This window comes from Anarhichas minor, unplaced genomic scaffold (genome assembly GCF_050575085.1).
Source record: "Anarhichas minor isolate MPS153535 unplaced genomic scaffold, ASM5057508v1 ptg000004l, whole genome shotgun sequence".
In the NCBI taxonomy this organism is placed as follows: domain Eukaryota; kingdom Metazoa; phylum Chordata; class Actinopteri; order Perciformes; family Anarhichadidae; genus Anarhichas; species Anarhichas minor.
Window position 1 is genome coordinate 4,773,013 of NW_027466450.1, and position 26,421 is coordinate 4,799,433.

General features: G+C 44.9%; 1 protein-coding gene across 2 annotated transcripts; it reads right to left on the minus strand.

The window, feature by feature from the left end:
- Positions 1 to 672: 672 nt before the first annotated feature.
- On the minus strand, positions 673 to 25,885 carry gsk3ba (glycogen synthase kinase 3 beta, genome duplicate a). Of its 2 annotated transcripts, none has more exons than XM_076107080.1 (11): positions 25,063 to 25,885; positions 18,570 to 18,763; positions 12,689 to 12,772; positions 8,096 to 8,206; positions 6,912 to 7,042; positions 6,141 to 6,247; positions 5,793 to 5,890; positions 5,556 to 5,651; positions 4,495 to 4,681; positions 4,166 to 4,264; positions 673 to 3,715 (listed from the first exon to the last, which is right to left on the minus strand). In XM_076107080.1, exons 1-11 carry the CDS (start codon positions 25,148 to 25,150, stop codon positions 3,645 to 3,647), a joined length of 1,266 nt encoding a protein of 421 aa, XP_075963195.1. In that variant the 5' UTR covers positions 25,151 to 25,885; the 3' UTR covers positions 673 to 3,644. The 2 variants fall into 2 exon arrangements, with proteins under 2 accessions (XP_075963195.1, XP_075963193.1); XM_076107078.1 differs by having other exon boundaries at positions 5,544 to 5,651.
- Between the last annotated feature and the right edge of the window lie 536 nt (positions 25,886 to 26,421).

Below are 26,421 nucleotides of genomic sequence, written 5' to 3' on the forward strand. Positions count from 1 at the left end.
TTATACCTCAGGTTGTTGTTTAGTGTTACTGTGAATAAAACTGCTCTCCAGACTGTAGTGCGTGATGGTGCCTCCGCTCCATTAACAGCATAATAAGGCAAACACTGCCCCACTGTGGACAATTGAAAGGCTAACATTGTCAAGTAGATCACAGGGCACAGCCTAAACAATTCCATAAAAAGTATCCTGGCAAGTTTATATTTTTAGAATCATTTTATTTAGTTGTTGGTGTGTTTTGTTATTCCTCGTCCTTCAAACTCAAGAGTTCTTATATCTCACAGCTAAACTAATACAATCATTATTTCCCTTTTTATACCTCGGACATTTATGTTACCCAGAGGATCGTGCTTATTGATTTTGGTGTTTCTCTGCCTTTTCTATATATTTGGTTATGCTGGAGCCAGCATCTTGTGTACTCGTTGGGAAAGTATAGTGAGAGAAAATTCTTATCAACTTAAATCACAATTTTCTAAAGTATGTTAAATGTGTAGCTGCTGGCTCTGCTATTTGGCATCCGAGACCAAGTCAGAACTCTTCGGAACATTCATACGTCTCACTTTTCTGAAAATATTGAGGCATTTAAGACTAAATCACTCTGAACAGGCTTAATACATACCATCTCTGACGTCCATTTTGCCCTCGCACTAAAAGAAGATGGAACAGACAAAGAGCTCGATCATTTCCAGGCTATCCTACTCTTTATTTAATGCAAATTACAGTACCAGGGAACTATTCCTCAGAGCACGCAGAGGGAATATTTACAGAGGTGCACATTTAGCTTACCTTCACAGAACAAAAGAAAGAAAAAAAGAAAAGGAAAGAAAAATTTCAGTCACAAACAGAGGCATTCAAGTAGTAGTACTGTTATACATGATGTTTTTGTAGTATTTTCTATGATTTTTCTTTTCTTTAACCCCAGTTAGCATAGTGTACATGCTAGTATAATATATTATACTAGCATGTACACTTGCTTGTTCTCTGTTTTGGTAACCTTTGTGGTGTTTTTAGTGAACTGGAGTTAGGGGTAAGGGTGAGGTGGTCAAACGTTTGTGTGGTGGTTAGCAACACGTCCATGAATGCGAAATTACAGCAAGCAGGAGACAGGAGAGAGGCTACATGACTCGACCTTAGGTGCTACTGAATCCCTCCCACCGTCCAAGTATGCTGACAGGAAGGAGAACAAGCAAGAGGACAGATCAACAACAAAATATCCAGAGAGAGAAGAAGAGAGACAGAATACATTACTGCCTCTGAGGATGGCTCATCACAACTACATCTTAGTTTGGCTTTGGTAACAGAACCAACACTGTGATTAACACAGAAACTGTACTGTATTGTTTGTGTATATACATATATATATACACATACAGTATATGAGGAACCCCCCTCCCCTCACTTCATGCCCCGGAGCCTGTGCCAGAACTATGGTATACATGTTTGTGCGTGCATGTGTGTCCAAGACAAACAACTATTAAAATAAACACTTGTCAAATTGTTTCTTCATTTAAGGAAAATGTCTGTATATTACAATAAGTGTGCAATGAAAAAGGGGAAGAGGTGCGAGTGGAGGGGACTGAAAATCAAGTGGGACTGTGTGTGTGTTGCGGGATAGCAGGACATTCAACAGCACCAAAGGGAGAGTCACAATCGGGAGGGGGAGGGTGATGGCGGGGGCTGGGTGAGGAGGGGAACAAGGCGAAGGTGTATGAAAGCAAAGGCACTCCAAACTATAGTTACACTATACATGACTAGTTCTTGTTACAATAATACAGCTGTCATCTACTGTACTGTACAGGTAAGATTGAACATATGGCTGGATAAAGCTGATCATCATCATCTACAATATCCACAAACATCAGTTTTGCCCTGATTGTTTTGTTTTTTTAATCTTTTTTCATGTCTTTCCAAACCCTTTGTCATCTTTGTTTTTGCTCATAAACAGTACATGGGTCTGCATATATACATACCTTGAACACAACATGGAAAAAATAATCAACATAACATTTAAAAAAAAAAAAAAAAACATACAAGTCATACATGTCAGAATTTTGGTGAGGAGCATTTATACTGTATATACAAATTCTGCTTTTTTTCTTTTCTTATTTTTATTTTTTTTATGTAGTGAGTATTCTCTGTAAATAAGACGCTTGGACAGACTGTACCGAGTGGCTCTATGTGCGGCGGGTGGAGGAGAAAGAAGGCTAGGCTAACACTTCAGTCAGTGGTCGCAACACGTGAGACAGCAAGAGATGAGCCGAGGGACCGCCGCCGAGACTTCTCAAGGCGTCGAGGAAAGAAAAGTGTTAAGAAACGTCTTGAATTCTTCACAGAGACGGAGAGAGAGAGGAGGAGCGAGACGGGAAAGGTGTTTGTCTAGACACTGCACTGTCACAGAAACACTGTCACAGACAGAGTCGGTACAAAGACGGGGAATAGAGCAATGCCCTAAATCCATCTACAGCCTTAATAGAGACAACACAGGAGAACAAGGAAGAGACTGCTGGAATCTAACCACACTCCAGCAAAGAAAACAAAAACACCACCATATCTAAATCTATTGTCCTTAGGCAGCGGCAAATATTGCCACTGCTCAGCCAGATATGAGCTCACCATAAATGATTTCTGAACCATTGTAGTTAATATACATATATCTATATATACTTTTTATACATAAGGAAAAGTAATATATAAACTGTGTATGTATGCGTGTTTGTTTTTGTATTGTATGTATATATTATACAAGCACACAGGACCAGATACATGTCACATCCATTGCACGTGGCAATCCGAAAACATCTGCCCAGGAGTACAAAACAAAAATTAAAAACAAGGTCGAGTAAAACAGCTTTTCTGACCATTTAAAAACAACCCCAGGCAAAGAAAAAAAAAAATAAAAAAAAAAATGTCCAAACTTTACCCCCGCAAGGGGACTGCTTCTTTCCACATACATCAGGATCATCATGCACCCATGTGTGTGTGTGTGTTTATGAGTGTGTATGTGTGTATACCCGTGCGTGAGCCTCATGCCTCGTCTGTGGAAGTGGAGGTGTGAAGTGAAAGGGCGGATGACCCCCCCCCGGGTGATCCTAACCATACTCAGGCCATGCACTACAGGAGGAACCATAGGTGGGATCGGCCAGGGGACACATGAGGTCAGAGGTCAAAGGGTGCAGAAAAATGGGACAATATGGAGGAGGACAAAGGGGGGGAGGCCAGATAGGGAGAGGGCCAAGGGGAACAGCTTAGGACTTTTTCTACAGATTGTCCTCTTACAAACATTAGCAGGCTAGCATTGTGTATACATGTACAGTGTACTGTTATCAATAGTACAGTCGACAACAGCTCTGGCCCTGCGCTTTCCTTCCCTGTTGAAAGGGCACGGACAGACGTCTTTGACGGAGGATGGAGTAGAGTTCAAACAGCTGGATGAGGGGCAAGTCAGGGATAAAAGAGGCAGGTCAGGGATGCTTTGTTTGTGGTCGTGGCATGGGGCTGTTGAACCCGGACAACGTCGGCATCACTCCGCTGCTGTCAGGGAGGAGAGCAGGTCAGAGCAGAGCTGAGCGAAGCTCACCCCCTGGCCAGGGCAATGGAGAGGCCGTGGGCTGGGGCTGAGACCGGGGCGGGGCGGGTCATCTGTGGGCTCAGGAGGTGGAGTTGGAGGCCGAGGCAGAGGCGGTGGTGGTGCTGGGACCTCGCTCTGTGCTGCTGCCATCTGTGGACAGGAAGAGGAGATGATCATTCAAGCGAAACAATTACTTCAACAAAGTTTGTGAGGAGATTGGCGAGTGAGGGACAGCAAATAGAGTGATGAGTCGCCCTTTACAGGGAAAATATAGACAGGGAAAGTGAAGAAGTAATGCTCATCACCTTCCTCAGTTACTACTAAGAAGGATCTTTTACACCCCACTGGAGCTGCTCAGTGACCAACAGTTACTGGTTGTTTTGGGTAGTCAGGTAAGGTAAGCAGTCAACTCTCTGGTGAAAGCAACTTGCATAGCAGCGTTAAACGCCCACAGTGCTTTTTACACACCACCTTAAACACAAGTAAACACTCTTTTTCAAGTTAGCAGCAATAGAAGTCACAACTAGTAATTCTAACAGATAAATAGAGCCTTCAAGCTGCATTAAAAAAGGGGCCTGTTGGAGGAAGCGTGGGTCAAACCTGTGGTGGCAGAGGTGTTGGTTGGGGTAGAGGCGGCGGCCTGGCTGCGGGCGTGGGCAGGGAGGAGTATGGAGGCCAAAGAGGGATTACTGGATAACTCTGAAAGAGAAACGGCAAACGTGTACATGTTGACTGATTTAGAGCTGAAACAATTAGTCCTTTAAACGGTTAGTTGATCAAAATTCATCAGCAACCATTTTGATAATCTCTTAATTGACTTTTCTTTCAAAATATCCATGCAACAGCTTCCGTTTTAGTTGAAAATGTTAATATTTGCTGGTCTACTTCAGTCCTCTACACTAATAAACAATATATATGCGTGTGCACACCCTGGGTGGTGAAATTGAAGAGGGAGGGCTTCTCTCTCCCGTTGGGCAGTTTGACGTTGGGGTCGCGCAGCTCGTCAAAGAAGGAGTGTGCGCAGGCCTCTAGAGGGGTGAGGCGGGCCGTGGGCGTGTACTCCAGCAGGCGAGAGCACAGGGCGATGGCCTCCGGAGGTGTACGCGGCCGGAACACCTGAACGACAGTTAGACACAAATACGGATGTCAGCAGGGACCACATGAAGTCTGTTCTCAAGTGTTGGCAAATAAAAGAAGATATTCCAATGCTGCTAACACACACGCACACACACACACACACACACAAAATGAACTTGAAAATGAAAAAAGAATATCCCCAGTGTGTTTTATGAGTCAGTCAAATGTAATTATTTGCTTTTAGGGGTAAATAAAAATCAATGAAGGGTTGGCTTTGATAGCTGCAGCAGTGAACAGCTGTACACAGAGGCAGAGAGCGACCACTGCAGGGCCCCTGAGAGGGCAACGGGATGACATACTGCCTGCTTATTGGACGACTCGGTTATCCAATGGAAGACCTGTGGGTGGGACTGCTGAGGGACAGCCAGGAAGAGAGAATGTCTCTTTACCCTTTCCCACCCGTTTTATTTTCCCCATGACTTGTAACGCACCAAGATGAGAGCGTGAAGTGGAGAACGAATGTATCTGATGTCGACGGGCCAACTTGTCTTTAATAAACAGACAGATAAAGCAGAGCAAAGTAAGGACTGACTGAGCAGGATGGACAAATTGTCAAGAACTAAGGAAGAAACACATTTCTTAGCTTGATTTCAAAGAACTGTTTCAGCTGTGAAATCCTAACACTAAAGAGAGTTTCATGACAACTGACTGAGTCTTGTGTGTTTTATCCGTCATTCTTTATGGGGGGCTACACAGCTCAGGGCTGTTTAGGTCTGATGTTGGGTGGATGTGATGGAGTTGGATGCCTGCGGAGCGACATGCGGGTATGTTGGAAACACAAGCATGGAGGCAAGCGATGAAGCAGCGGTGGATCTTAAGAGAAGTAAAAGGGCTCCTGTACCTGTTGACTCACCTTAGTCCAAGGATGTGCCTTAATCTGGGGGAATTTGAACTCGGTGTAGTTGGGGTTCATCTCACGAATTTGTTCTCGTGTTGGGGTCCCGAGAACCTGGAGAGAAGAAAAAAAAAACGGCAGACAAGAACAAGAGCATTATGTCTCTAACTTGAATTCCTCGTCATCACATCAAAAGAAACTTTCAGTATCACATATGAAGACTTCTACGCCCTGTGGGTCACCACCAGTCATTACCTTGATGATTTCAACCAATTGATCCACTCCACTGTCACCGGGGAAGATTGGTTGTCCTAGCAACAGCTCTGCCAGAACACAGCCAGCTGACCACACATCTAAAAAAAAAGAAAGGAAAAGACAGGTCACCGAAAGGAAAGAAAGATGTCCGATACGAGCAACAGAAGGGCAGAGATGACCTCGATCCTCTGGACGAGTCTGCGTGAGCAGCAAATAATACAGAACATCTGATAATCTCAGTCAGTATGCGTTTATCTTTACAATCAAATAACATATATGTGCCGAGGTGAAGCTTATTAAGAGGCTGAAGGATTAAAGTGTTGACGGTGACAGCTGGAGTCAGCCTACCTATGCTGGACGTGTAGTCAGTGGCACCAAAGATGAGCTCGGGGGCTCGATAGTAGCGAGAGCAGATGTAGGACACATTGGGCTCTCCACGGACCAGCTGCTTCGCACTGCACAAAGAATCAAAAGCACATCATCATCATCATCATCATCATTGAACCTGAAGAAAAGCCTTGTGATTAGGATGTACACAGAAAAGTAAGTGACTTTCTGATTAAAGTAAAAAAAATAAAATAAACGCTGCCTACTTGCTTATTATGAACTTCCCTGGGTGGCATTTTCAGTCGATTGCTTGAATTGTGAAGGAGCATCAAACTCTTCAGTGAACACTTAACAGCAATCATTTAGCTCAGCACAAGACCAAATTCTTTCAAATGAGTAGTTTGACATTTTCTCTTTCTTACTGAGAGTTAGATGAGGAGACTGATACCGCTTTCATGTCTGTATGCTAAATATGACGCAACTGCCATCAGATGGTTAGCTTAGCTTAGCATCAAGACTGGAAACAGAGGGAAACAGCTAGCTTGGCTCTATCCATAGGTAAAGAAAATCACCTATCAGAACCTATAAAGATTTGATTTGATTTTGTTTCCTTCAGACAGAGACATTTCCAGTCTTTAAGCTAAGCTAAGCTAACCGGCTGCAGCTTCATATTCTCTACAAGAAAGCAAATAAAGGGCATTTCTCAGAATGTCAAACTATTTCTTTAAACTACAGGAAAAAGAAATCTGACCACTGTTGACTCGTAACAGTTACTGAATTACGGAGTCTCACCTGCCGAAGTCGCAGAGCTTAAGCACAGCGGTCTCTGGATCCAGCAGCAGATTCTGGGGCTTGATGTCCCGATGACAGATCCCAAAAGAATGGATGTAGGCCAGGCTCCTGAACAGCTGGTACATGTACAACTACGCACAGAAACACACACACACATAGCAAGCTCAGTTTTCATAACAGGGCTAAAGTCTCGAAACAATCACTCAAGAAATCAATTTCAGCCCGGTCAAGTGCGTAACATTTTATCATGTTTAAGCGACAGCGTCTCGCATGGCCTCTGTAAACTCCTGACACTTGTTACCAAGGCCGTGTAGAGATAAAACAAAACATGAGTCTGTAACTGCAAAAGGCCTTCTTTTGCCCCTCAGACTCAATCAAAAACTTGTGATTTTGGCAATATCTGCATACAAAACGTATTCTTATGTCCTCTATGTGAAACATGTTAAGCTCTGAAATACCTCTTTTAAACCAACACAACATCTAGAACACAAGCAGGCGACGTCTTTATATGATTCACCTATTCTGAATGTCGAAAACATTACATTATTTTCTTGTGAGGTGATAAATAATGCTTCTTTGCAGTAATACGGTGAACCAATACTGTATGTGCTCAAGCTCTTCTCATCCCACATTTCCTGTACTGATTAATATTCATATTGGTGCGCGTAGTTAAAAAGGTAACTGAGTGCTTCCTCCGCTTCGTGGAACTAATAAACTGGAGGTGTGTTTTTTTTAATTATTTCACTGAAAATGATTCAGACTGAAGAGACGGGCAATGTGCAGTCACTTTTCTGCTTTTGCTAATTATTCGCACATTTGCCTCACATACCTGTCACAATCAGAAATACTCAATAAGTGACAACTAATCTTTTAGAAAACAAACATATTAGGAATGTGTAGTCGCTTTATGGATGCCTACGGTTCAGGTCTTAATAAAGTAAATGGAAGTTTCATCACATATCTTTCACTAACACAATGGAGCAGAGACGACACCCTTTGGTTTATTACATTCTTTGGATATAATATACGGTACTCTGCTGAGACAGTAATGATGCTATAAGATATTGAACACGGAGTTTAATTTAATATGGTCTTTCCCAGGTTTTGTTAATAATACGGAACACACCACTTAATGTCGCAGTGGTTAAGGACTCTCACACACACACACACACACACTTATGTACCTTGACATAAACCATGGGCAGAGTCTGCTTGGCTCGGCTGTAGTGTCTGGCCACTCTGTAGACCGTCTCAGGAACGTAATCCAGAACCAAATTCAGATACACTTCATCTTTCTGTTGGAGAGGAGCAAAAACATGCACACAGAGGAGCTCAGTGTAAAATAGTTTTAACAAAATAATCTATCATAGTTTGCAATGTCAAGCAAAACAGTTCCCTTTACATTGAGTATGACAACAAACAATGCAAAAATAAATAAAAATCCACGTCAGCTGCCACACATTTATTTTGGAGAATAGTTTCTTCCTCTTCCCTCTCTGTCGGCCGTTATGATACGTCTTTCCCTGCTGAAGAAAGCTGTCTGTGAGCTGATGTAGCCGATTACTTTTCACAGTCTAACTGGGGATCCATTGTGTAGGACTCGTCCCCCGAGGGCAGGAAACACACAACCGATGCGTCATAACGGCCTGCGCTCCAACAGTGGCCGCAGACAATGATATCATTTCCTCGTTTCCTGGTTAGAGGAGGGCGGGGTTGTGCACGTTAAACTCTGGAGCACACTGACCCTGAAAGGATGCTGCATCAGAAGCCTCTCCACCCAATTATTCTAACACTTCCCTTCGAGAAGAAGCAACGAGTCATCTGGTGTTTCTCGTGAGTCCATTGTTGGAGACCTAAAAGTCAAGTCACACTCGTAGCTCGTACGGAAATGAATTCATGCATTCACAGCTAGCCTCTCTGTCACTGGTGGTTTGTTAGGGAGGAACAATCAAGCCTTAAAATGGCTGAATCGATGGACAATAGACTCTTTGGGCTGATTTGATCACCAGAATAAGTGCCTTTATACGTTTCCTTCACAGATAAGTCTGACATTATGATCCCATTTAAATACCAAAACACAACAATGGTTCTCTCAATTGTTTCTGACCTCGCTGCCATGCCTGTGACACTTCGCCCAGAGCCTCTTGGTTTCTACTGATTACTCACAAAAACATAGTTACGTTTTTTAAAGCATGCTCAGTAACTTCCGAAAACAGCTGAGCAATTCAGTGTTCGAATGTTAACGGTTCCTTTGTTGGGGACTATTTTCAGAGGTGGATAAAAAAAAAAAAAAACATTTGTTCACACCTTTTTGAATCACCACACTGCAGCCAGGAGCGTTCTTATGTTTTATATCACCAGCGGAGCAGTGACCTGACCCGTTGACCAGTGTTAAACACACTGCCTTGAGGTAATGTGACAAGGCTTCCAACTTGAATTAATGAAATCATCATTTGGTCTGGAGCAGGGTCTACAACCCCATCTTTTAGCAGTGATGGTGGACAGAGCTGGCTGCAAAGCACGATGAACGAGCTTGGTCCCGTGAAGAGCTCCCAGACAGACTGTGTGGTACACTTCTGTCAGCTCAATGCCCTGCTTTGTACCGACTGCTCTGTCCCGCTCCCACTCAGACGCACATATATGGTGACTGAATGAAATACTGGGTCATTAGGACAAGGAGGCTACAGTAGATATCAGTGATGATGAGCAGCGTTTCCCAAACAGCTCTCAGACATGGTTAGCTTTGCTTCCACACTCTTCTGTCACTGGCATCACCCTCCCCCCTAACACTCTCTGCGTGTGTCTCTGTCTCTCGATGCTGTGTGTGTGTGTGTGTGTGTGTGTGCAGTGCACCCACTAGAAAACTCCCATTGATAACATTTGTGACGACTAGAAGGCCCGCTCCGCCTCCTGCTAGCGCCATCAAAGCTATATTTAGCCTAGCAACAGCAATGACTCACTTCCTGCCTCAATACAAAGCCACTTCCTTGGCTTGTTCCCAAATGGTTAACCGGGGGTGGGGGGGGGGGGGGGGGGATTTGATTGGCTCCTTGTTCACTCCCGGCTAAATAATTCAGCTTCTAATTTGCTGAGAAAAGCTGCTTGCACCTGAACAACTGTCTCAGCTATACATCATAACAATCACCATGATGCTGTGTTGTGTAAGAGAAGGGGATAGATGGACCCTGTGTGGTAATATACAGTTTATGTGTCAGTTTCCACAAGTGTAGCTTATACTAGCATGTGGGCTTCCTAATCATGTGCTCAGAATGTGAAATCAACTGACTACACACCAGACCTGGCTGATTACCCAGAAGCAACTAGAGAGCAACATTGAGATGATGAGGGTCACGTTGACCTGCTACGGGGACCCAGGTCAAAAACTAAGCCGTGGGCCCACACAAGCATTTCTCTCCCTCTGAAACTGAAAGAATTTGAAAATAGGTTTCAACACATTTTGAGGCAGGGCCCTAAAATACCACAAAGTAATCTCCACACAGTGAATCTGGTGAACCCTGAGGTTTGGGGGCCTTGGGGCAGTGCCTGGTTCTCTATCCAGCCTAAAGATGAGAGCTCCGTGAATCAAACATGGAAATACAAAGATGTGACAGTTCTGCTCGAAGCTGACAAACGCAGAAAAACACAGACAACAGCTCAGACAGTTCGTCCCACAGCTCGGGGTTGGATTACCAACCACACAAAGTGTACATCTGCCTCCGAGCCCAGCTCTACAGGGGCCTTCTGAGCTTCCAATTGTAGTCTGCTGTGTTCACTGGACTTAATGGGAACTTGACAACAGGTGGGGGTCAACGGGGGCTGAACATTTGTTTTTTTAACCCGAGGCCTAGTTGGTTAATCCTGCCATAACTCCAATGCTTTATGAATTTTTTAATTCACATTAGCAATTTATGTCACTGCAGTAAACGCAACAAAACTAGAGAATGAACTGAATCTTTATTTTTGTGCTGTTAACAACTGACGCCAGTAGCGTCATGACGTGCAGGCAAGAATGCTGATATGTATGTTTGTATGTCAGAGAATCAAGTGAAGTTATTCAAAGCAATTGTGCCTTTGCGTGTGTGTATGTACACAGATGGGATTTTGAGAAGTAACCGCAGCGGAGGGCAACGCTGTCAGCTTAACGTTTTACACGCACTCTCTTTGCGACGGCATATTTTGAAGTCAGTCCGCTATTTGCCTACCTGCCTACGCTGTGTGGACCTGTGGCCTTCTGTTTGAACAGTATTATACGAGTGGTTAAAGGGTTAAAGCCAAAGCACACTGTGTGTCTCAAGCACGCCACATGCCAGCAGTTACATAAGACTACCTGTGCACATGCCGGCCGCTACGGTAGCAGCACTCATAGACTGGCTCACAGCTGCACCCAGCATGAACCCTCCCATCAGAACGAGAGCGCACACACACGCACACACACACACACACACACACACACACACACACACACACACACACACACACACACACACACACACACACACACACACACACACACACACACACACACACACACACACACACACACACACACACACACACACACACAATCTGTAACTCTCCATCCATCCGCTAAGCTCCCCTATCCAGGTGATTTACCTTTCGCCTACTTCTGCCCCCCACCCCCCCCGCCCCCCCGCCGACCCTCTCTTTTCTAAGTCAAGGCTCTGGGTGGTAAATCCCCATACCAACAACACAGTGCCAGTCTCCATAATTAGCCTGGAGTGATGTGGTGAGGGGGAACAGGAGGAGGGAGAAGAAATGGATACATGAAAGGAGGACACACGGGAGGAGGCAGGGGGGGGGGGGGGTAGGGGGGGATAAAGAGATGGATGATAGTTGTGGGTTATCAAAATAACAATTCCTGTTATTGCAAAAGTCATGATGGGAAAGCTGCAGGGTCAAGTCACAGCTGTCAGTATACCAAGAAATCAGCTGAGCTTCCCAGAGGTCAGTGACAACATGGCATGAGGCGAGGGGTGGGGCTTAAGAGCATGGATGGGAGGAGGGGGGGGGGGGGGGGGGGATTCTATAATAAACCGACACCCTCTGGCAAATAGATGTTCCCTTACCATCACTCAGTCGTCTCTCCTCCCACCCACCCACATCATCACCTCCCTTCTATAATCCCCCACAGCTTTCCTTGGCCTCGGTAGGTGTGCAACATGGAAGAATTCCTAACTGCAGAGTCATGGGTATAGTCCCAACAGCTCGTCTGCCAGGTTCGTGTCTATATTTGACACATGGACCTCTGCCTGTTTTTCAGCTGGTTGATATGACATAGCCCAGCCTTGTAGTCTCCAGGAGACCTCCAATGGCCGACAGAGAGAGGCAGACAGAGGGACTTCCCTATCGAGGCCAAGAGGACGACATAAAAGGGTGCAGCTGACAGGAAGAGAGTTCAAAAGCCAACACAGCAAAATTTTAAATAAATTTAAAAAAAGTCTAAAAGAGGCAGAAAATTCCCAGAAAAAAATAAAAAACACTGTCTGAACAGCTATGGCATAAACGCTAGCGTTACTGATTATTGTGATTATCAATCATGACACTAGGTCTTGAACATGGGAGAAAGCTGAATTATTTCATAACTCCGCTGAGTCATTAAAACACTCCAGGCAACCTTATGGCCCTATTGAAAATGAAAGAAATTTGTACTTAAATGAAATATTCTATTTATTGACGCTTACATTGCAGAGCGGTATTAAACATAAAATCAATAATGCAGTCCAGAGACAAACCTCAGACACACTCAGCCGACTGACCTTGTCTCCACTGGAGTAGAAGAAGTAGCGCAAGCGGACTATGTTGCAGTGGTCCAACTTCCTCATGATCTGCAGCTCACGGTTCTGCACAAAATAAAAACAGGAATGACACATTACAGTTTTCATATTGCATGCAAGATTCAGGCTCATGGTTCAAGAAGAGAGTCTGCGGACCTTTAGGAGACCCTGAACACTTTCGAGTGGACCGACAGTCCAGTAGGAAGTTAGACATTTCATGATAGTGACATGTTAGTTACATGTGGTACACATATACCACCAAGCATTTTTGAAACAGTCATCTCGTTGTCAGCCACGTCACTGCCACAAGCTCAAGAAAATTGGATGTGGTAGCAGCAAAAGAAAGCTGATAAATAGAGAAAAGAAATTGACATTCATCCCTTCACGGTCGAATAAATCCCATGGGGCTGAAACGTGATGACACAATTATGTATTGTGTGGCATGTTTCCTGTTCTCATCAAAGGAAGCAACAATTAAAGAGAAAAAAAAAGCCCCTCGAAAGCAGGACACGTCTGAGGAAAAGATGTGAGAAATAAATACGTTAAAGTCACAGCTGCCTTGGGGGCCTGTAGTGTGACGACGAGTTACAGGCCCTCACGGGGCCACTGGAACAAGATGTAAGCACTGGACCCTGGTAGAGCGCTCCATCTGTAGTCATATACAGTGTGTCCATGCAGAACATGGTTGTGCATATGGACGTCAACATTATCAAGGGAGGGCAGGAACTCAAGCATTACATAAAGCTATAACGGCTTCATTATGGTTCAGATTTTGAGCGGCTTGAATAGTAGAATGGGGGGTTTTGTACTATAACTGCCCGAAGCCCCCACACTAACCGCAATGACTTGCATACTAGTATTCTGAATATGAGACTATTACAGCAAGGATGTCAGGATTTACATAAAATAAATCCTCGTTTGTCGCTCTTATTTGCATAAATGTTAAATCTGCATAATATGGAACTATAATTTCCAAGTTTTTCATATTTGGTATTTTTGGATTAACCATTTCTGTAAACATCAAGGTGTGTACATGCCGAATACAAACAATGTATACAACCAAAAAGTAACCAGCTTACAGCCGACATCTATCGAGAAGCTTCCGTTGTAGAATTAAACAGACAGAGTGACTGACCAGTAGTGGAGAAGGGTCAGCGGTGCTCTTACGGGATGAGCGATTAACTAGCTGAGCACAGAGCAGTGACCCGATACGCTGTTTGTGTAAACACAGGCTTCAGGTTTGGTGTAAACAAAAAATAAATAGCACACAGGTCGGACCTGTGCTGGGGAACATGTGTTCTTTGGTGTAAAAGGAGAGCAGCTCATGAGCTGCCTTGACTGACTGAAAGCCCATCAACCTCTAAGCGTGAAACGTTAAAGTGCATTTGTTCAGATACTGGAGGACGTGGAAGTTTAGTCAAAGTTAACTCGGATGTGTTCGCCCTTTAGAGCTGAAATGATTGTCTCTTTTGATAATCACGTCATTGTTCAGGCCTAGCTCCAGCCTCTAGTGAGGGATTATTTCTTCGTATTTGATAGTTAACTGTTGGGCTGTTCTGACATTTGAAGACGCCACCTTGGGCTTTAGTACATTTTGCACCACTATCTGGCATTCTGTAGATGGAACAATTAAAGATAATAAACTTGATCGATAGTTGGGACCTTAAAATAATGACAATACAAAGACGATGTCATCACGAGTTAAAAGGTGATGTCTTGAAATTGCTTTTTCTATCTTACAAACAAAGACAGTAAACCAGCAAATATCCACATTTAAGAAGTACATTTTGCTTTAAAATGAATTGGCTAAATGCTTCCGCTCTACAGCTTTGAGACATACAGCAGGTTGAGAATTTGCCTGATGAGCCGGAACCGTCTGAATAAGGATGACAAAACATAGTGAAGAACTGTGCTAGCTGACTGACTGGGTGACTAATGAGATCCCCCGTTATGTGGATCAGGGCCATGCTGACTGGTGCAGGGTGATAAGCTGCTGTCCTTCCACACTTTTATGCCATTTTATGAGGATTTAATCCCCTCTCATTCATTTTTTAACAGAGCAGAGTGAGTCGTCTGTCCACTAAAGCAAGACCTCACCATCTCAGCAGCATCTTCCAGCTCAATGGCCTGGTATAGACAATCACCCCAGTCTAATTCACTTAGAGGCAGAAACAAATGGTTCCCACAGTCCCCTCTCTATGCTTTTTCACCCTTCACACAACTAGGATCCACCCACACACACACACACACACACACACACGTCTTAAAGTGACATCATAGCGTGTGGGTCACGGACCAGCCGTCGAAGGCAACGCCCTCGTCTTCTTGCAGTGGCTCAGTGGGAGTGTTTGAGGCTGTGCCTGTGTTGTATGTGAGAAAGATGGTACCACATGGAGGAGGAGGAGCAGACAGGCTGATGAGCAGCCCTGCCCAGCTGCTCCACTTATACTGCAGTCATTCCTGCTGACCGGCCGGCAGCACCAGCCAGCAGACAGAAAGAGAGAGAGAACACATCAATTTCAGGTTGCTGGAGGTGCTACACCTTGGAGGTGCTGATGTTTACCGTCACACACACACACACACACACACACACCCTTTGGTAACAGTTTATGGACTCTTTAATAAAGGGATTACAAATAACTTAACTTAGCCAAAGTTAATAAAAACAAATGTAAATTGTGCATTTATTGGGAAAAGCTGCAGATATATATACACATTTGTGTCTCCGGTGAGTAATCACAGTAGCACAGTAGCAGGGTGGTGTATGTGGGATTGTGTCCATCTTCATTGTAATGAAACATGTCGCCCCGTGAAACAATGTGGCTCAATGATGGGTTTAGTTTTTAGAGAACAATATGACGCGGAGGGATAAGCTACAGCAGGCTTCGACTGCCAAAACAATACTTATAAGTCACAAATACAATGAAAACACAGAGAATCACCAGATTCATCCTTTAACAATGTTGTGTACGTACCATTACCATATGTGTGTATGTGTGAGCATCCATTTTCCAACAGAATGATATAGGATCCCTCTGATGGGAGTGGAGGACCTATCCCATAATGCACCAGGAGCATATTGTAAGCCCACCAAGGTTGCCTCACATATTCATCATCTCCATCCTAATACAGAGCCTATTCACATGATTCCCCTGTTTGACTCGTGAAATGTATGTGTATATGTGTGTGTGTGTGTGTGTGTGTGTGTGTGTGTGTGTGTGTGTGTGAGAAGATAAAGCATTCATGTTGGACTGGTATGGTTCCGTTAACACAGGCTCACTTCTCAGAGGAACACCACATCAAACAAAAAAAAGCAGAAGTGTAGAGAGAAAACTTTTGAAGAGGAGAAGGAATAAGGAGAAAATAGAACGCAGGTGTTTGTATATATGTGTGTGTGTGTGTGTGTGTGTGTGTCGGGGGGTTACACACACTTCCTGGCGCATGCTTGGCAGTCATGTGAGGAGTCTTAGCGCTCTTTTGCCTCATTATTTTATAACAAGCTGTTCACAGTGAAGGACCGGCCGGGCGAGTAGAAGCCACGAGACAGAAGAGAAGACAGACCGAGCGAAAGACGGCTGAGGTAGCGGCTCTGCTCTGAGGAGGAGATTTAACACTAAACGAAGAGAACAATGTGGGTGATCTTCAGCTGAGCATTGTGTAAAGATGCCATCTGCTAGCATGTCCTGCTAACCACAGGTTAACAGGAAAAGCGGGATAAGACTTTATCGTGGCCAGCATGCAGAGTCACAAATAGTTTGTGTCCCGGACAAATGTGGATTTTGTGACAGATGGTGGACACCATTAAAAAAAAAAAAAAAAAAGGGACATCATGCATCTTGTCTGGTTTTGGATAGCGAAGAACTGTGCTGATCCTCCAAAAAAGGTTAGACCTGAGGGCACTGAGCTGCTGAAGTATTCAGCTGAACCGGTTGCTGAAGGGCGAACACATCCGAGTCAACTTTGACTGGACTTGAGTGACTCTCACGGGAGCTGGAGGTACAGGGACACCTAAGCTCGTCCTGCCTTCACTGTCCTTGTCCTCTCCCGTAACGCACCCTGAGATACACAATAGATAGAAAAAATAATGAGCACTACCCTCATAGCGGAGGGATGGTGAATCAATAGACTAGCTCCGTCTTACCCATTAAAAATCAAATAATCCATTGATAAACTTTTTATTCAGTGAGTATCTCAATAGGGACAAATATACCACATATAACAGCATTCATAGCCTAAGATAGTCTACTTCTTTCTGATAGTTGGGAGATTTATGGCACTCTCATGTCTGTGCAGTAAATATTAGGCACCCACCATTAGCCGGTTAGCTTAACTCAGCACAAACACGGGGAAATAGTCGTTGCTGGTAGGGGACTTCTGTTACGTATGGAGCGAGGTGGCTTTTCCCTCCGTTTACAGTCTTTGTGCTAAGCTAAGCTAGTGGCTGCAGCTTCATAAATACTGGACACACATGAGAGTGGTATCGATCCCCTCATCGAAGTCTCTGTGAAAAAGTATTTTTCCCCAAACAATCAAAACACATCCTTTAAAAAAGGTGCCTCTTACCAATGTCTAATCTCCTCTATTATAACTACAAGATGTGGAAATGACCCACAATCACAGAGCCAGAGTCACAGTGTGTAGGCTTTTTACCGCTCACATAATGGAAAACATTTTAGTCACACGTTGTATTGCGTCATCTTAACTGTGTACTTTGGCTTTATATGCTGTGCCTTGATCTGTGAAAGCCAGGGAATGTGGGATATAGACACAACAAACTAAAATGTTGCGTGTATAAAAGGGATCAACGTGACCCAGGACGTAACATTCACAAACATCTTTGTCCTGGCTTTTTTCTTTTTTTCAAGGTTATATATATATATATATATATATATATATATAGAGCTGGTATTTGGGGTTTGTGGTGCCGATATATTATAGTGTAATATTGTGAGATGTGTTAATGTGTTAATGTGTAATTTGTCCACCCCATTTATATACATGATTGTTGGCCACTCTCATAATATAACCTTAATGAAGGTGGGATTTATTGCAGCGCTGATGTATTAGATCAGTTTAAGCTAGGTGCACCAAACAAATAGGTTCAAAACACATGATTTCAACACTGGTCCCAGTTTGATAACGTGCTGAGCATGTATGCAGTAATACACAGGAAAAAAAGAATATGACCGATGCAGGCACTGTGCAGCCATTAACCTCAGCTCTGAAGACTCTGAGCTTAATGAGAACCTTAACAGCTGTCCTGCAGGCTTGGCAGTCTCAGGTCTTTTATCTGTGAGCTGGAAGCAGCAGGGACACGGAGGCCCCCGAGGCCCCGACCCCCCCCCCCCCACCGGCCAAGAGTAAAGGGAGCACAGACGTTGTCGCCCCAGCAAAGGAACAACAAGCCATCCGTCAAATCTATTCAAAGCACAGGAAGGAATTCCTGCAGAGCTCTGCGTGGACTTGACGAATGACATGATGAAAAAGATAAAAAATAAAATAAAAAAGACTCTCCCACCACTACCACACACACACACACACACACACACACTTCCTGCAAGAAAACACACGCGTTAAAGCAAGGATGTGCCAAATAGAGAAACGCTAAGAAGTTTCTCCTTTGTTTTCTCTTTGTTCGCGGCTTCGCTGATCTCACTGTTCTTGTGAAGGATCACTCCATTCATGTCTCTTTCACAGTTACTTAGTCGCAGTCATTACACGTTACGCTGTTAAAGGGGAAAAGGACGAGTACAAGTGCATGCTTATTTATCGATGCGGCTTTTATCCGTCCGGAAGCGTCTTGCTTTTTCGTTGACAAGTGAGAGAGTTGCGGAAGCCGAGAGACGCATTGCGTTTGTTTTACCTTAAACCTCTTGTCTTGCAGGACTTTCTTGATGGCCACCATCTCTCCGGAGTCGCAGAGTTTAGCCTGGTAGACGACGCCAAACGAGCCGTTGCCAATGACCTTAGTGTCCGTGTAGCTCACCTCCTGTGGCCGGTCGGGGCCTTGGCCTGGGGTGGCCACGACTGTCGTTACCTTGCTGCCATCTTTATCTCCTAAAGAGAGGGACAGAGAGATGAAATGCGGATGCTCACAATAGTGATATGCACAGATTCTGTTAAAGGGTATGGGAGAGAGAGCAAACTGACATTAGAGACCGACAGCTTTGTGAATGTCAAACAAAAGTGAAAAATGGCCATTACAATTTCAAATGTGCCATTTTTTAATTGCTTGTAGTGTCCAACCAATAGTCCGAGCCCTGAAGAAATTAAACTTCATCATTTGCTCTCACAGGTTGAATTCCTGCGGAGAGATTTCTTGGCCAAGAGAAACAGCCTCCTTCTTCAGCCAGTCCCCCCCCCCCCCCCCATTTGTTCCAGCAGTACTTGCTTGTGGTCAACAGCTGTGCTTGCACTGATCGGCTCCCAGCTGACTGACTGAGTGTGAATCATTGCTGAGCTCTAACAGAGCGCCCAAGCTCAGAAGATTGTCTTTTGAACGTGAGATTTGTTTGCAGTGTGTCGGAGTACTTTGAGGGGACTCAACCACGACCACGGTGTACAGACAGACCGAAGAGATTCCCAGGATAATTATCAGCGAAAAGTCAAAAGCTAACAAGAGCGTATGAGGCTAATGCACTATAGATTGGAATCGTGCTCCTCCTCCCCTTTATGCGTTCCTCTCTTGTCAGTCAGAACCAGCTCTGCTCCCCTGAGATCACGACATGGAGGCTTTTTCCTGGTTAAGTGGTTCTCTCCCTCTGCCTCCCCCCCCCCCCCTACCTTCCCCCACAGAAGTGTCAAGGTGCAAAATTACTCGTCTCATTAGCATACTCCTCTTTCACACCAGCAGCAGCAGTGAAAGGTTGCGTTTGAGCCAAAACACCCACGCACCTAAAGTAATCATTTTGTGAATGAAATTGCGAAAAAAGCGTCTAAATTAAGATTTTTTTTGAGTTGCCAAGACTGTCCTTTGTTAACAGCTCGCAGTGGGTACAGAGCCATGTTGCTGGGTGGATTAGTGCTGCTTAATAACCGTGACTGTTCCAGATCATGGTGTTATTTAATAGAAACACTGTGCAGCGTGCTGTGGTAGCAAAGCAGCTCCACGTGGAGGACACGGGCAGGCCACAGCGTCCTGTCCATATGAGGAGGTAGTGACCATCCAATGCTGACTTCTGGTAACTTAAAGTTCTTAAATCAACAACACGATTTGGCTTAATTAACCCTGCATGGCTTGAGTTGTTCTAACACCAGTGCAGAGATGCACTGGTCCGTTTTGACACAAGTAGTGCCTGCATAGACACACACACACACACTCTCTCTCTCTCACACGAAAGAACTACACCCCCATGCTCCACTGTGTGACCAGTGAGTGGTCCAATTACTGAAGATGTGATTATGATCAAAGAATAGGAAAAGGAGTGGAGGAGGAAGAGAGGGCGAAAGGTCTGAGAAACCAACAGACCGTCACTCTCCAGGATCGAGGCTAGAAAGAGAAACTGAAGACGGATTCTGTAGCGACAGAAATAGAAAAGAGCGAGAGAGAGAGAGAGAGCGAGAGAGAGAGAGGAATATGACTCGGCCCACAGCAGGGCCACTTCTGTGACGCCTCTGCACTTCCTTAAACCGGGAGAAATGTCTGTGCACACTCACACACATACTGTGCGGACACACACTGACACACACACACACACACACACACACAGAGAGACAAATACAGCTCACAGTGAGATCTCACACTGACGCAAACAAGGAATGACCAAGCAATCAGATTGCCATTGATTTTCTTGCATTTGCACGTCAGCGAATGGAAGCCTGTGTGAAGCACAAACTTTCACACACTAATCTGAGATAGCCTTACGCACTTAAAAACTGTCAATTTTCACACGGATTCCTCTCCATCTTATACGGGTAGAAAACAGTCACAATCAAATTTCAACCTAGAAGCACCTTCTCATTAAACTGAATTATGCCCAAACTAACCATCTGTAACCTGAATTGTCAAAAAATACCAATTGGCCCCAAATAGAATGAAGCAAAGATGTAACTCACAGCCTCTATAGAGGAAAGCACAAACGCCTTGCAACATGTGCTTGCAGCCTAATTACTTCGTCAATTAGTCTGCCACGAGAACATAATTAGCGTGACAAATCACAGTTCACGTTCATGTGCTGTATCACTCGGCTACAGAGTGACACAGGAGCCAGAGGCATCAAACGCCAATTCAGGTCACCAGACTATAGCCCCGCCCACAACATGTGTACTCAATGGGGCCCGGGAAAAAAACACCACCGTTGAGCCATTGCAGGACACGTGTGGGCCTGGGTATCATTTAAAGTTACTGGATGAATCTACAGACAGCCGAAAATGAAATTACCAAATCCCTGTGATTCAAGTACAAGTAAAGAAGACCAAACATTCACTGCCAACTTATCAACATGTATTGGTAGTCAAAAGTGGGTGTATTTTCCTGAAGCAAAATGCATTTGAGATAATACCGACTACAAATCTTTTCTACACGTGTGCAAACTTGAATGTTTTTTCGGAGGTTTACCAGGCTGATGTACAGTCGCATGCTTTGCACATCATTTCACGAGCTCAATGTTTTATTGGGCCTTATTTGAGCCCATAAATCTTTTGCTCCTAGAAGTAGAAGACTTGCTGGTATGCATACAGTGTGCCCGACTCTCCAAGATATATGGCAAACAAGTATTACGTGGTGTTCAAAAAACTACCTTGAGATCGACACCCGTCTGATATGATAGGATCTCTTAAAACCATTTGCAGCAACTCAAAGTCAGATACTCTGCAATCAGAACAAGGGAACACATTATACAGAGGACCATTAATTGTAAAGGTGCATGTTTTTCCCTTTGGAGCTTATTACTAGGTGGGTAGCTCTTACACGAGCTACCCACTTTCCAGGTACTATACGGGGAATAATTTGCTATGTTAATCTACGAGATACTATCAGGCTGTAGCGGTAACATTATTCATATATTTATTACTACATGAGGGATAATTTTCACACCATTGATGTCGAGTCACTGTGAATGCCACAGAATGTGCACCTGCCAAACTGTTGATGTGTACATTCCTCTGTGAAACGCATACAATCCTTTATACAGCATGTATCAACCGTTTCTCTGTCGCAGTTAAATGATATCACACATACCACACGCACCGTGACTTCAAACACAGAGGCCGAGTACTATCATATCACTATCAATCACTTCAAAATGCACTTACTCAATCGGGTTAAGACCACGTTAGTGTGCTGAACACATTAAAAGCTTTTAGGCTACAAAATGCACGGAATGTAACTTACTGGACTGCAGGGCGAAGGGACATTTTTTGAGGAATGTATCAAGTGATTTGCTAAATTCCCGGACAACAAAAAAACGGAGGAGCAAAGGACGCGCGGTGTTAATGTGTGCAGGTACACACACACACACACACACACACACTCGTGCAAAGAGCAGAGTGTGCAAGGCTGATGATATACTTCTCTACATTACTGGAACATCCAGTCGCAGGAATGTCATCGCTGACACGGATAGACTGTTGGCTCAGCAAAAGATCAAGACATCGAGGTATCAGTGTTTTTTTTTTTTTTTAAACCAGACACCATGTGGGTGGAGAGATTTTAGATATCACAGTGGTGTGCAGCCTGCAGGCCACCGCGCCGACTACACCCAACAGACCGCCCACAGATTGATCATCTCACTCGTGTCTCCATCCATCAAAACTCCGCTGTATTCTTAAATCCTGTGAGGGGGGTTTCTGCTGCTTCTCGTCTCGTCTGCTTTCCGTTTCAATTTGGAATCGAGGAGTATAATTGGTCCGTTTTGCTCCCATCGGCACTTGTAAAAACGAGAAAGAGGATACAGAGAGGAAAGGGGAGAAAATAGGGAACGAGGGAGAGAGCTGCAGCTTTGAAATGCTAAACAGGCCGCTCATTGTTCTTGGCCAGCTGCCTCACCCCAAAAAACAAAACCAAAGAGAGCTTATGTGGGTGTGCAAACGGATGAATGTATATGTATGCGTGTGCATGTGTGTGTGTGTGTTCTTGTCTGTCTGCGTAGGAGGGGTAAGAGTGTTCTCTCCAGGATTATACACACTGACTACAGCTGCTTGAGATAATCAGCAGTTATTCACACACACACACACACACACACACACACACGACTGGAGGTGATATGTCTCCCAATGGATGGTGGAGGTCAGGGTAATGGTGGAAGAGAAAACAAGTCTAGGTAGATAATAACAAGGTGACATGGCGTTATATCAATTTAGTCCAAAGTGCAATCATGATACAGCTGAAATTGCAAATTGTGGTTCTCTGAATAACTAATCTGATTTTTTAAAGTCTATATAAGGTTTCTGCAGTCACTAGTTTGAAGTAAAACCATTATTGTTACAAAAGCAGCATATGATAATCTCTGGTAATGACGTAAGCTATATCGAAGGGGTTGCCTCACATAGTTCTACATTACAGATTTAGTTTGAAGCAAGCAAATACAATTGCTTTCCTCAAACCTGTGCCAGTCATAAGCACCGTTAATCCAATTCCTACCTTGATAACATGTTACTTAACCACTCCACCGTGGACGTGTTAAGAGAACGGAATAACGTGATGCTGCCATGTTCAATCCAAAGACAGTTTCTCACCAGGGTGCTGTTGTTTGGGCTCGGAGTCTAGTTATCTTATTATTTCCAGTTAAAATACAGTTCGAGAGCTCATTGCTGCTTCGTGTATTGACCGATTGTCTCAGGGGACATCGATGCAATCAAATTCTTTCCTCTACGGGGCTGAACACCACCTGCTAGTAGAAATCAAATGATTAAACACAATTCATTGGGCGACTCCAGCTTCAGCCTTTAATGACTGATAATGATGTATCGGCTTAGCAGATGAGTCTCAAGGAGAAAATACTATATTTTAGCGGCTGAGAAACCCACAGCGAGACACCGGTGTAAAGCTCAAGTAACGTTAAGTCCACAAGGGCCGCCTTACATTTCAGTAGCTTACATCTGAACAACAATTAGGACATTCGGCTGACTTATTGATTGGCCCAACACACCAGCACTTCAACACCCGTATCCGGGGCAAGATGTGTATTAAGATTTGGGATGGGTGTGCATCTTCCTGTGTGTGTGTGTGTGTGGGTGTCATCTGAGTGATTTCCAGTGCCAAGGCCCAGAGAAGAGCCTCAGCCTGAAGCCTTACCCCAATAACACACATCATAATCACACCACAGCCCTGAAGCATCACCAGCATTTTCCCCCTCACACACACCCAAATGTGTGCCTCCATGCAAGATAAGAAAGGGTCGGTACAGTAGATGTCTCCAACCAGGACAGCTGTCAATAACGTGGATATGATCATCAGTAATTCATATCACTAACTTCACTCTCATGAACTGTAATTTTAATTGAAGCTATATTAGGTTAAGATAAACCCCCATATCCAGTCTCATAGCACCATCTTATGTGGTCCAGACATGAGTACTATCTGCAATCTATGACACACATGCAGTGTGATAAAATGCTTTAAGACGCCAGTTTGTAAAGATGACATTTAACAGGCGGTGGAAAAGTGAGTGAGCTCTACATGCCTTGAAATAGTAACAGAGACGATATAAAGCAGATATCAAAATAGATACGTGTATGGACCAACTCCATCTCTGCAGCCAGTCTAAAACCAGCCTCGGGCACGGTGTCACTACGTGGCTCCGTGTACACAGGATGCTGTGGGTGTCACACCGATTTCGACACGGCCCATATGATCAATGAACCTGCCCTTCTCCGGGATCACGTCAGTTTCGCAGGAGTCAACCGTGGGCGCACCTTCCGCTTTGGCAGTTGCGTAATACAACCGAACCTATCGCTTTAACTCAATTGCATGCGATGTAGTAATAGCGCTATGAGATCTGATCCGCACCCGAGTGGACCGGATCCGCAGTGCAAAGAGAGGGCTGGATTTTTGATCTGGGTTGGTGCCAACCGTACCGCCTTCTGGCCCGGCGCGGCCTGCTAACCCTGGTCAGGCTGACCGGCCTCGGGGCCGCGCATCAGAGGCCAACGGTGTGGGCTCACACCGAGGCGTGCAGTGTGTGTGTGTGTGTGTGTGTGTGTGTGCGTGCGTGTCTGCCACTCAGAACCGTCCAATCTCAGTAACACAGATATATGACAGGGCTAGGCTAGGCTACCCGGAGCTAACGTCATGCGCTCGCGTGACACATTTTCAACCCGGTTAGCGTGAAGACATTCGCGAGGACGTTGTAACCCTCGGTGGGCCTGGTGCATGCAGCAGAGGAAGGCTCCTGGAGAAATACTAAGGGTGTACTTACTGCTGACTTTCATGCTGCCGAAAGCAGAGGGCTGCGGCACTGGTTTGCAGCTCTCCGCGAAGGATGTGGTCCTGGGCCGACCCGACATGATCCGATCCCTTTGGTTCTCTCTCTCTCTCGACTCGGGAGACTGTGACTTGCTAAACGGCAGAGCTGATCGATTCGTTAAACCTTCTCATCCAAAAAAAAAAAAAAAAAGGATGACAGTAAAGGAAGCACACTATAATCCCTTTATCGTTAAGTCTAACGTTAGTTATTATCGCCTAATAAACTACCCTTTCCTGCCCACCGACGGTCAATCAGAGCAGCATTATCTTCCTTATATTCCAGGTTTTCTTTCAGCGGACCTTTGAAGACACGTCTCCGACTAAAATAGTCATGAATCTGGCCTCTCCCTGTGGCCCCCCCACCCCGATTAAAACCAATGTCTTTCTGGGTGCAGAATCAATTTCACAAAGAAGAAGCAGGGAGAGATCAGGTGTTAGGAGGGCTGATCCGGTGCGGTTCTAAAGGTTAATGCGGCGTTTCTGGACGATTCTGGACACATGCAGCTCCTCTTCATATCCCGATGTGGAGGCTCAATGATCCGACTGCCATGGCGGCTCCCTCGCTATACCCTAGCTTACAAGACCGTCCAACGGAAAATCTGCCAGTTGTTCCAGTTTTTCCTCCACGAATTCAACGACTCCGCGCTGATTCAAAGACCGCCCTCGTTGCCGTCAAATGTCGGTGTCCTCACCGAAGCTCCGGGGCAGCGACCTCTTCAGAAAACGATGGTCTTTAGGTACAGAGTGCGACGATGCCGAATTTCTTTTTTTATTCCTTCCCCATAGGTTTCGGGCTCGCTGTCTTTGTCGCTACGCACGTTAGCTGCGCCAGTTCCGTAAAAGGTTACAGGGATTGCTCCGCCGTCGTGGCAGGAGGTTCACGCTGTTGACGTAAACATCAACGGAGAATAGGAAAACTGTGAACGCGCAAACGGGGAATCTGGGGTGGCCGATACAGCCAATCAGATAGGGTCTCCTTCAGTAATGGGCGTTAACCGTGTTCCTGTGGTCCAATGAGAACGCAGCTCTTGAGCACCACATGGCATAATTTCTTGGCACCGCCCTCATGGCTTCAAAGGATTTTTCCCATGCCGCGGCAGGGACAATGGGCGGATCTGCTCCCAGGACTGATAACTTTGTCAGCCAATGGCGCTCCAAAGCCAGACTGTCAGTTCAACTGGACCCAGCTGTCACAGAGCACCGGTGGTCATGCAGCACTGTTGCTATGTTAGTCACAGAAGACCGTCCACTATCTCGCTTCTTTCACATTTTTATATACACGCAGCCCTCCGGCACATCCATTTAATTAGTG

Coding starts and splice junctions, on each gene's coding strand:
- gsk3ba (XM_076107078.1), bottom strand. CDS start 25,150: ATGTCGGGTCGGCCCAGGACCACATCCTTCGCGGAGAGCTGCAAACCA. Junction 4,682..5,543: donor GGACTAAGGTGAGTCAACAG/GTACAGGAGCCC, acceptor ACTGTCGTTCAG/GTGTTCCGGCCGCGTACACC. Junction 3,716..4,165: donor CAACACCTCTGCCACCACAG/GTTTGACCCACG, acceptor TCCTGTCCACAG/ATGGCAGCAGCACAGAGCGA.